At 43.6% G+C, this 12,500-nt stretch overlaps 1 protein-coding gene across 1 annotated transcript in view; it reads right to left on the bottom strand.

Moving 5' to 3' along the window:
• Nucleotides 1-5,124: 5,124 nt before the first annotated feature.
• The window catches only part of ATXN10 (ataxin 10), a 95,378-nt gene continuing 88,002 nt past the window's right edge, over nucleotides 5,125-12,500 (bottom strand). The window contains exon 11 of the mRNA XM_085897388.1: nucleotides 5,125-6,483. Coding sequence (XP_085753514.1) covers nucleotides 6,290-6,483 — 194 coding nt within the window. The 3' untranslated portion in view covers nucleotides 5,125-6,289. The remainder of the gene's footprint in view (nucleotides 6,484-12,500) is intronic.

The following is a 12,500-nucleotide window of genomic DNA, read 5'->3' as shown; positions in this document are numbered from 1 at the left end:
ATGACACTTACAGCTTTATATCAACTCGAATTTGAAAACCAATTTCATTTTTCATAATGGCTGAGATGGTTTAACACTCGGTTGCAAAAAACAGAAACAGGAAGAAAATTGTACGACTATTGATGTTTTAAAAGGTAAAAACATATTTTAAGCCATTTCTAGTTAGGCACGATGCAGAGAGGGGAGAGAGAGGAGGGAGAGAGAGAGAGATGGGGGGGAGAGATTGGAGGGGGGGTGGGAGGAGAGAGATTGGGGGGTGGGAGGAGAGAGATTGGGGGGAGAGAGATTGGGGGGAAGGAGAGAGAGAGGGGGAACAGAGAGAGGAGGGGCGGAATGGGGGATAGAGTGAGGGGATGGAGAGGGGAATAGTGAGGAGGGGGAGAGGGGAATAGAGTGAGGGGGAGAGGGGAATAGAGTGAGGAAGGGGGGAGAAGGGAATAGAGTGAGGAGGGGGGAGAGGGGAATAGAGTGAGGAGGGGGGAGAGGGGAATAGAGTGAGGAGGGGGGAGAGGGAATAGAGTGAGGAGGGGGGAGAGGGGAATAGAGTGAGGAGGGGGAGAGGGAATAGAGTGAGGAGGGGGGAGAGGGGAATAGAGTGAGGAGGGGGAGAGGGGAATAGAGTGAGGAGGGGGAGAGGGGAATAGAGTGAGGAGGGGGGAGAGGGGATAGAGTGAGGAGGGGGAGAGAGGGGAATAGAGTGAGGAGGGGGAAAGAGGAGAATAGAGTGAGGAGGGGGAGAGAGGGAATAGAGTGAGGAGGGGGGAGAGAGGGGAATAGAGTGAGGAGGGGGGAGAGAGGGGAATAGAGTGAGGAGGGAGGAGAGAGGGGAATAGAGTGAGGAGGGGGAGAGAGGGGAATAGCGTGAGGAGGGGGAGAGAGGGGAATAGAGTGAGGAGGGGGGAGAGAGGAGACTAGAGTGAGGAGGGGGAGAGGGGAATAGAGTGAGGAGGGGGAGAGGGGAATAGAGTGAGGAGGGGGAGAGGGGAATAGAGTGAGCAGGGGGTAATAGAGTGAGGAGGGGGGAGAGAGGGGAAGAGAGTGAAGAGGGGGAGAGAGGGGAATCAAGTGAGGAGGGGGAGAGGGGAATAGAGTGAGGAGGGGGGTGAGAGGGGAATAGAGTGAGGGGGAAGAGGAGAATAGAGTGAGGGGGGGAGAGGGGAACAGTGTGAGAAGGATTGGAGGGGGGGGGGGGAGTTGTTGTTTTGTATCCAGCCTGTGGCTGCTGGTTGAATCATTTTTTGGAAGCGCGGATGTGTTTCTGATACAGTACCCGTTACCAGTAAGCTGGTACTCATTTTGCCAACCTCAGGATGACAGGCTGACTCATCACAACTGGTGTCATTTCAACGGCACGACAGGGGCTCAAACTCAAGACCCTGAGATCCTAAGCCAGCCACCTTAACCATAAAGCCAACACCAGGTGAGGGACAGTGAGGAGGGGGGTGGGGGTACAGAGTGAGGGTGTTGAAAGGGGAGAGGAGAGTGGGGGTGCAGGGGGAGAGAAAGGGGAAGGAGGGGAGAAAGAGGTGGACAAGGGGAAAGAGAAAGGGAGAGTTGGGGGGGAGGCAGGAAAGAGGATAGAAGAAGGGGGGGGGTGGGGAAGAGTTGAGGTCCTGAAGTCACATTCTACATTTCGTGGAATTTCCACGGCTCCATTACTCCTGCCCCATTTGCCGCAGGATTTAGGCAGCTCTTCCCTTATGCATTTTTCAATGGAATCTGCAACTTAAAAGAAATCATAGATATACACTTTAAACAGCAGATAAATATTTTGTAAAATACACATGTAGAAAACATTCATACCATCTTCATCATGCCAGACTACACAGACCTCACTGTGTGTGTACTACAGTCATGTATTCAGAACTGCTTTCGGCTTTGATACATCGACCACGCAACAGAAGGAAATTTAAAAGTCTGCTTGGCTTCATCGTGGGGCAGATAACAGCAATTTTTGAGAGGAATCGTGCAAATGATGATACAAGCATCAAATTTGGCACAATTGTTCTCCAGGGGATTCTAATCAATCTGCCTGATTGGCCATTTGAAAATCCAAATTTTGAAAAATTTGAAAAAAATAAAAATAAAAAAAAAACTTCAAAAAAAGTCAAGATCACAAATCAATGTAGGATGCTGGCTAAGATTGGTGAATGTTTCAGAAACATCATCAAAGACGTTCCAAGTCTGCCATGCAGTTTTCTTCCCTTTACCGTGGAAGGCAGACACGACGTCACATCCAGTGAACGCAAGGAAGTATGGGATCCCTCTCGCTTTCTCAGGCCCTATTGCAGAAACTACCTCATGGACTGGAATCCATCTTGCCTTGGCTCCTTGGCCAAAGGCAATCCACATGTTCTCAAGACCTAGTTCCTGTAAGGATGGCAGTACAGATATTGCTATGACTAGTACGTCAGTGTCATTAGCTTTAATGATAATGGACTTGCTGCCATCCGTCGTTGCATCCCTGGCGTGTACAAATATTCGAGTGTCAGCTTCTTCATGACAACATGGAGACAGCATCCAGTGACTTCCTTGTGTTGCTAACGGCATCACGTGTGTGCGCGTGCGCGTGTGTGTGTGTGTGTGTGTGTGTGTGTGTGTGTGTGTGTGTGTGTGTGTGTGTGTGTGTGTGTGTGTGTGTGTGTGTGTGTGTGTGTGTGTGTGTGTGTGTGTGGGTTTGTGTGTGTGTGTGTGTGTGTGTGTGTGACTGAAGGGGGGGGGGTGATGCAAACATGTTACAAGTAATGTGTTAATGCAGGCTATGCAATTCAAGTTAAACAAGCTTGTGCATGCTCTACGATTTAGGTATGTACACATATTCCACATTTCATTAAGTTTGTCATTCTTCATTACTCAGCTGGATTGCAAATTCCATTCCAACGATAAAGTAGAATTTGACAGGAATGTGTCAATAGATATGCTTTGCCCACACCACCAAAGGTGGAAGGAGGTTATGTATTCATTCACCCGTTTGTCTGTGAGCAAGATATCTCAAAAAGTTAAAGATAGATTTGGACAAAACTTGGTGGAAAAGTTGGGTGTTTCACAGGGACCAATAGATTAGATTTTGGTGAAGATCTAGATCCTAGAATTTAAAAGTGATTGTTCACAATTGAGAGACAGGGCCAAAAAGATATATATCATTATATTGAAAAACCTTGTGGATGGGTTGTGACAAAACGAAGTGGATGAGTTGGGTAGGTGACAACAAGCCGATTAGATTTTGGTAAAGGCAAGAAGCAGATTCGGCCTATAAATGGGCTACAAATTGTAAACTGTTCAGTCTCGCAGAGATATGCACTCCACCGAGTGCCATTCTAGTTCTCTGCTGCCCGACTCGCATCACCTCCATACTAATGTTTAGTCCATGCTTCCCAAATGCCTCCTTCCTCTCCACCCAGTACCTCCTGCATCTTTTGCTTGCTCTCTGCCACAACAGCCAGATCATCCACATAAAACATCCTCCCCAGAATACCTTTCATTGTTACGCTCCTGCTTACCAGCTCCATCACAACATGAGTGGGCTGTGAGAGCTTCCTTGCCTCAACCTGATATTCACACTGAACTCCTCTGACATTCTCGGAACAACCAAAACTCTTCCCTTTGTTCCCTTGCATATCTTTTGCACCAAACTAACTTCTGTTTCCACCACTTCAATCCATCCCAGTGTCACTATCATCAATTCTCCCAGGAGTGTCATCAGCCTTCACCAAATCCACAAATTTCAATGCTATTTTACCTTGCACCTCCAACCTCTTCCCCACATGCTGTCTCAGCATGATCACTCTATCCTTCACCCCCATTGTTCTTCACCAATCTCCCTCACCACACTCTTCTTTATTCTACCATCCAGAATCTTCTCCAGGACCAGCAGAATGCCTCTGTACTTTCCCAGATCTTGAACATTACCCTTCCTCTTCCATATCGGCACAATTATCCGTCCTCCAATCCTCTGGGAATCTAACCCTTTCTCATTCATACATACATTCAACAGCCTCTTCATCCAACCGACTCGGACTTCTCTCGCTGCAATTAGCATTCCTGTCCATGCCTGGCACTTCCCTTCTTCATCCTCTTTTATGCTGCCCGTATCCACCAATTCCACTTTCTGCTCTACATTTCTCGGAAGCTCCGGCTTGCTGTTTCTTCCTCCCTGGTTCAGCAGCTCCATGAAATAACTTTCCCATACCTTAAATTCACTCTGTGTCACACACACACACACACACACACACACACACACACACACACACACACACACACACACACACACACACACACACACACACACACACACACACACACACACCCCACTCTCCCCTTCCCCTTTCATGTACTCACTACCCTCATCCCTGTCATGAACCAATTTATAGATCATCTTCTTCCAACCATCCTCTAACCTCTTCCAACTTGTGGTACACCAGCACTTCCATATCATTCCTCCCCTTATCCACCACTCTCCTTGCAGCAGTCTTATTTTGCCCATGCAGATGCAGCAACCCTGAGTACGGTTGTCTCCCTCTGTCCTTGATCCTCTCTATCCTCTTCCAAGCCTCCTTTTCATCAACTACCTTTGCTATTTACTCCTTCCACCATACATGGTGTATATTCTAAGACGATGCACCCTTTCCCGATGTCCTTCCACACAAAACTTCTGCAATTCCCCAAAATTCCTCTGTACTTCTTCCAAACCCCCCTCCAAACATTCAGATTCTTCACTAAGCTCCTCATACTTCGCCCTCATGTTCTCCTTGTACTCTACGACAATGTTGTCCAGACAATTCCCCCACTTATAATCTTCTGACCCCAGCTCTTAACTTCCCTCCTTTTCTGGATGTGTACAACAAACACCACGCGCTTGTGCTGGGTGGTCACATGCTCTCCCACCACTGCCTTACAGTCCTTGATCCTCCACAACCATTGCTTCCTCGCTACCAACAAATCCAACTCTGTGATATGTTGTCCATTCCTGTGTGCATATATCCCAATATGCATATACATAGTCATTATTCAACAAATTATATTCACAGCAGCATTTCACGAGTCAAAGGTTATTAATGTCATTATTCTAATAGGTTAATGGTGCAGCAAAAACCGATATAAGTTATGGGAATGAATTCAGAAAAAAAAAAGAAAGAAGTCAAGTTTATTACTTGAAACCAGCAAGGGCTCCAAACATGGTAAGTTGCCAGGTTAAAGCACAGACCCTTAGCAACAAAACAACCCAAGGTCATAATGCATTATCTCAAAAACAAAACACTTGTCAACCAAATGTCATTAAAATGCATTCTCATTACCACAGCGAACAGTGCTCATTCCTGTGCTCGTGTATAATGAAATGGGGGTTCTGAATGGCAAGCGCCTGGGGATGGGCGTGAGAGCAAGAAAGAGGAGGCCGAGAGTTAGCCCTGTACTCCCTTCACACATGGAGGTGGGAAACGATGTTCCCAAAACTCCCACATAGGCAGGCCGAGACCGGTTACCGGTGGTGTCAAGGCCGAGGCCTTGTTCGCTGATGCCCGCACAGAATTTGCATTAATTCACAGCTCAAAGGGCGAGTTACCGGCCCTGGGCACCCTTTCCCACTGTGCTGGGCAAGCCGGCCAGTTCCCGCCAAAAGGAACAGACACTTGTGACAAAAGTCTGTACTCATGTTCAGATACCAACAAAATTCTGTCCGCAGCATGAATCAACTCAACAGCTTTGATTCTTCATCAACATCAACAAATGAAAGTTAAAGATGAAAAAGAAGAATATATATATATATATATATATATATATATATATATATATATATATATATATATATATATATATATACATATATACATGTCTTACAAGAAAGAGTCATTGCATTTATATGTTGAAAGAAAGTGGAGCTCAAATAAATAAGATAATTTTAAGTACTCAAAAGAAAATAGTTTGAAACATTGAATGATAAGCCTGACATTCTGCTAATCCATCAATTTACAGGTAAGATATGTATTCCATATGCATTGGGGGTGGGGGAGGGGAAGGAGGGAAAGGGGCGATAAGTTTTGCAATTTGACAAAAGGAAGAGAATGGTAGTGAAGTGTGGGAAAAGCGGGGAGGGAAGGCAAAAAAATTTGGGAAGAAATAGGAGTGAGAGAGATGGAGGAACAAATGGAGCATTGAGGGGATGGGGAGGAGGTGACGATAAGATTCTGCTAATCTCGACATTGACAAACATCAACAGATGACAGTATGGAATTGCAGGAAAGGTGAAAAATTGAAAAATCCTGAGCACGTGCCATGTATTAGTCATACCCATTCATGTCGATGGGGCTTTTTTCATGGTTTTGAAGTAGAGTTGGTCTTCTCGTTCCTCCACCTCGACACCCAAGCCCCGTAGAGCGTCCACCCCTGGAGCAAAGCCTTGCCTCTTCATCGCGGCCAAGACCGCTTGGTTCTCGAGATTGTGCTCAGTCAGGTTGTGGATGGCTAGCACAGCCCACTGCTCGATAACTTGAGCATAATGGAGTCAAGTCAACAGCACAACTCGGTCAATGTACATTCACTACCAAGCAGATGGACACTCAACTACAAGGACAACTGCAAAAACTTATTTAAATTCGTATATATTCCTCCGGACTTGGTGAGTTGAAAGTGGCATTACCGAGTCCGGTGGAACAGGGAAAACGCTGCATCGTAAATGCAAAGAAACAATTACCGGTCAAAGTGAAATGTACAATCAAGTTTGCAACACAGGTCACCATGAACCGTAACTAACTTTGTATACACACAGGAGGTGGAAAAAAGACATCATCATAATACAATGGGCGTAAGCCTGGAACTTATAACACATTTTTCTCCCCACATATTCTGTTCATATTTCCGAAATCTTCACATTACGTGTTCCATGCATTTACGCAGGTGATAGCAGATTCAAAAAATCGAATATAGATAGAATTTACAGAGGGAATCGATGACGTCACAATCAGCAGCGTTCGGCGCCAAGCCGATGGCCAGGTCCCAGACGACGTGCTTAACCAAGTCCATGAGTTCAGGACGTTTGTTCAACTCAGCATTTACGACTTTTATCCTGCCATGTAGTTAATCTATTGATGGAAGTAATATGGAAACGATGAATATGTCAAATCGTTCGTGTTACTCATCTGGCACTATGTGTCAAGGCCAACAATCTAAAGCGACCAGTCTCAAACGCTACCATGGGCACCCAGACACGCCACCAATATGAACTGAGCTGTTGAATGCAGCGCAAAATATCCAAAGAAACTACCGTAACCGAGTATTGTGATCCATCCTGTCCCCCATGCCCGTCGTAGATGGGTATCTGCTAGTTATACTGATGTTGAGAACGTGTCAGTATGCCCATCGAACCGAGAAGCCGCTTCACTTGTTCATAGCCATTGAGGTTAAGGCTTCATAGCCAAAGCTTCTTCGATATGGATGGTTGGTCACCTCAACTTCCTTAGTTTTGAGTCTCATTCCCACTCGCGTGAGCAAGGCGAATTGCTGCATTATGGCTTTAAAGTCTTGGAAGACTTGCACTCTCGAGAGGAATTCTACTCATTCCTGTGACTCGAGTGGTGAAAATAATTCACAGAAAGCGATCCTCTTCAGGAGGGAGAATTTCTCCGAACTCGAGCGCATACATTCCTCTGGATCCGAGCTTGTTCTGCAAAGACTACAGGTGCTTTGTTGCTTCAAGTTTAATCCCCTCCTGCTGGTGAGTGCCATTGCAGAGGAGCTTGTGCGGCAGACGTGAATAGAGCCCTTGCTGACATTTTTATTTGAGCAAAATAAAGGAATAAAATCAAATGCACATCACGAAACAGGATTTCATCACAAGGTAAAGATAAACCATGTAGTTTACAAAATAAGCACAAAGCACAAATGACAACCATTGCTTTGACAGAAGTAACTCACGATGAAACTTCGGATCATCTCCTGGTGATGAGAAAGATCGTATTTTTATCTTGAAGGAACAAAAAATAAAAACTTGGTAATAGAGACCAAGATCGGGTATCAAGGCGTACCAAGGACAGGGAGCTTTGTGCTGTGATGGATGATGAAGAGCATTGACAAATGCTTGGAGCTATGGCTTTGTTTTGCAGGCGACATGGATGTCTAGCCAGTCGACGCAAATATAATGTAAAATATAATGTAAGACCTGCTGTTGGCAAGAAATTCAGACAGCTAAAAAAAAAAAAAGTAAAAAAAAAAATATATATATTTTTTGCATGATTGAGCTTTCATTGAAATTGTAACAAAAGTGTATTCAAATGATTTCAGCAGATCAACGATGTATCAAGCAGAGTTTTGATTGGTGTGTGCACAATGGAGGCTGATGTGTTGGGGAGGTGGTGGGAGTAGGTAGTGGTGAGCTCGGCACAATGCAGCAACACAATGATGCATCTTCTATCTTGTTTCCTTCCCATCTTGTGTTTAGTAAAGCTTCGATATTCCATCCATCCATTGGGACCATACTCTGTTCAGAGCGTTGGTGCTGCTTAAGCAGTCTCCTTTGCTATTGGGCACAATCCTGGACAGTTTGCCACTCCGACACAGGATACCAGCTGCTGGCACTCATTTTGCCGACCTTGGAAGGATGACAGTCAGAGTCAACCCCACCTGATATTAATTCAACAGCCGAGTGGGATTTGAACTCAGGATCCTTGGATCCCAAGCCCACCACCCTAACATCAGGCATAGCTTCGATATGGAGGATACGTGTACAGACAATAGATGTGGCTTGGTTAACTAACAATGTGGCTTCCACCCACGTCCCTTGCTGAACAAGCTATCCTCGTACATAGATTACATCGCTGGTCCTTTAGACTATACCCTCCTTCCCAGAAATAAGGGTAAAAGGTTAGTTTTATTGAATCAAGTTCAATATCCATTCATTGACAGAGCAATTTTGCTAATCATCCAAATTGATTTACAAAAAGTATTTTCATTGAAGGATCAATCATGTAACCCCCAGCGAACTCACTATTCAAGGAGACGGTGGGGCAGAAAATAAATTCCACAACGCTGAACTGCACCCTGTCCCCCAGATGTCACAGGTTGACCCTGCCATGCCAATTGGACACTGTGCCTAATACATTGCAAATCTACCAAACTTCTATGAATACACTTTTGTCATTTTCCAAAGCTTCATCGACATTTCCATGGCAATGATGCAAAAAATATTATTGTCAACACCATTCAATTCCATCAATGATGCAAAAGATGTTAAAAAAACCATTCTTTTTACTTTTTTTTGTATACCTTGTTGAGGCTCGTATGAGAGCGAACACACAACACACATCAAGGGGGCATGAGACAGGAGGGGAGGGAGTGGGAAGGACAAAACAGTGGGGAACAGAGACATTTGGAGATCTGTGGAAGGGAGAGGGATGGGACGGGGAACATGGGGAATAGAAAATGGACATTACAGGGACTTTCAGGAAGGAAAGCAGGGTATTTGAAGGAGGTGGGCTTGGGTGGATTATCGGGGGTAGAAAAGATCGAGGATGGGGGATGATAAGAGGTGGTGGTGAACATGTGTTTTGAAGGCCTGGGGGGAAGAATGGGAATGAATAGAGTGAGGGAGTATATTCCAAAGGCAGGAAAAAAAGAGGAATGAAAGAGTGAAGGTGAGCAGTGATTCGTGATTTTGGTAGTTTTACCAGAAGGAGGTTGAAGGGGGTTATTTTGAGTGCATTTCTGACCAACAGGTGGTCATACAGTGAACTAATATGGAATAGGCAAAGCCTAGAAGCGAACGTAGAATTCTTCTTACATTCGCTTCTTAAATATATCAAATTAAAGTCTTTTTGCTATGAAAAAATAAATATTACCTCAACATTACCTTCACATCAACAACTGCACCGCCAAGAACAGGATCTCATCTGAAAAAAAAAAATCCTCAACATTACCTTCACAACGACAACTACACCGCCTCGAACAGGATCTCATCTAAAAAAATAAATTTACCTCAACATTTCCTTCACAACAACAACTACACCACCGAGAACAAGATCTCATCTAAAAAAATAAATATTACCTCAACATTACCTTCACAACAACAACTACACCGCCGAGAACAGGATCTCATCTAAAAAAATTCATATCACCTCAACATTATACCTCAACATTACCTTCACAACGACAACTACACCGCCTCGAACAGGATCTCATCGAAAAAAATAAATATTACCTCAACATTACCTTCACAACAACAACAACTACACCGCCTAGAACAGGATCTCATCTGAAAAAAAAATTCCTCAACATTACCTTCACAACGACAACGACACCGCCTGGAACAGGACCTCATCTGAAAAAAAAAATTCCCTCAACATTACCTTCACAGCGACAACTACACCGCCTCGAACAGGATCTTATCTAAAAAAATAAATATTACCTCAACATTACCTTCACAACAACAACTACACTGCCTCGAACAGGATCTCATCTAAAAAAATAAATATTACCTCGACATTACCTTCACAACAACAACTACACCGCCTAGAACAGGATCTCCTCTAAAAAAATTAATATTACCTCAACATTACCTTCACAACGACAACGACATGGCCTAGAACAGGATCTCATCTAAAAAAATAAATATCACCTCAAGATTACCTTCACAACAACGACACGGCCTAGAACAGGATCTCATCGAAAAAAAATTAATATTACCTCAACATTACCTTCACAACGACAACTACACCGCCTAGAACAGGATTTCATCTGAAAAAAAAAATTCCCTCAACATTACCTTCACAGCGACAACTACACCGCCTCGAACAGGATCTCATCTAAAAAAATTAATATTACCTCAACATTACCTTCACAACAACAACTACACCGCCTAGAACAGGATCTCATCTAAAAAAATAAATATCACCTCAACATTACCTTCACAACAACAACTACACCGCCTAGAACAGGATCTCATCTAAAAAAAATAATATTACCTCAACATTACCTTCACAACGACAACTACACCGCCTCGAACAGGATCTCATCTAAAAAAATAAATATTACCTCAACATTACCTTCACAACAACAACTACACTGCCTCGAACAGGATCTCATCTAAAAAAATAAATATTACCTCGACATTACCTTCACAACAACAACTACACCGCCTAGAACAGGATCTCATCTAAAAAAAATTAATATTACCTCAACATTACCTTCACAACGACAACGACACGGCCTAGAACAGGATCTCATCTAAAAAAATAAATATCACCTCAAGATTACCTTCACAACAACAACTACACCGCCTAGAACAGGATCTCATCTGAAAAAAATAATTCCCTCAACATTACCTTCATAACGACAACTACACCGCCTCGAACAGGATCTCATCAAAAAAAATAAATATCACCTCAACATTACCTTCACAACAACAACTACACCGCCGAGAACAGGATCTCATCTAAAAAAAATAAATACTACAAGCGAACATAGAATTCTTACATTCGCTTCTGACTTTACCTAGAACTTGTTCACAACTGTATATGCAATTTCCGGTTACTTCGGCCTGGATTCGGGATCAGCGATCAAATAACATAAATCACGATTAAAAATTATTTTTTGATGATGCAGGAGATATCTTTAATATGGAATAGGCAAAGCCAAGAAGCGAACGTATAATTATTCTTAAGGCGCTGTCACACCTTGACGATTTCGCCAGCAATGGCAATGTATAAAAATGTATGTAAAACGTTGGCGTACGCTGAAATTTTGATGTTTTTAAAAAAGTTTTGGTCGTATTCACAACGTGTTGGTCGTATGCATAACATATTAGTATCGGGCACAGAACGTTTCGTTGTCTTATAGATAACTTATACCAACGAATGCTTAGCCTGTTGTCGGCGTTCACAACCTATGCCCAACGATAGTTTAACTTAGGCATAGCGCGCTGCACGTATCGCCGACGAACTCGTGGCGCAGCCTGTTAAAAACCTGCCGTACGCCGATTTAAATCATAACCACCTGAAAATTGAAAGTGTCAACCACGCAGTCACACCTTGACGATTTAGCCAGCGTATGCCGACCATTTCCATTGATATACAGAACTACCAATTACTGCACAAAGATCCATGCTCCTTGGCATGATCAACCAACAAACCATCTTAACCTTTAACCCAAATGTTCATGAAGAGGAATCAAAGCAATTTTAGGGTTCAGGGTCCAGCCTGATACACCTTCAGCCTCGAAGGTTAACGAGAAACATCCACTCCCAACGGAAGCAAAAAGGGGAGGGGGCACTTTAAGTTGGAGGTTGTGATCCCAAATTAGTAGTGTCGGACGTTTCTATGTGCATCCAGAGTACAAACACAAAATTTCAACTTGTTTCGTCCAGCAGTTTAGGAGTGTTAACAGGTAAAACTCTGGCACGCACGTCTTCCATCAACAGATAGTTGTTGAATACATTAAAAAAAAAAATCAAAAAAAAAAAAATCAGGAACTTTCAATGAGAAGAGGAAATGCACTTTTGAATATATGGAGAAGGT

This window comes from Eptatretus burgeri, chromosome 10 (assembly GCF_056783735.1).
Source record: "Eptatretus burgeri isolate ZD-2024b chromosome 10, Ebu_testis_v1, whole genome shotgun sequence".
Classification (NCBI taxonomy): Eukaryota; Metazoa; Chordata; class Myxini; order Myxiniformes; family Myxinidae; genus Eptatretus; species Eptatretus burgeri.
The sequence above is the reverse complement of the archived record's forward strand: the minus strand, read 5'-3'. Positions and strand labels throughout refer to the sequence as shown.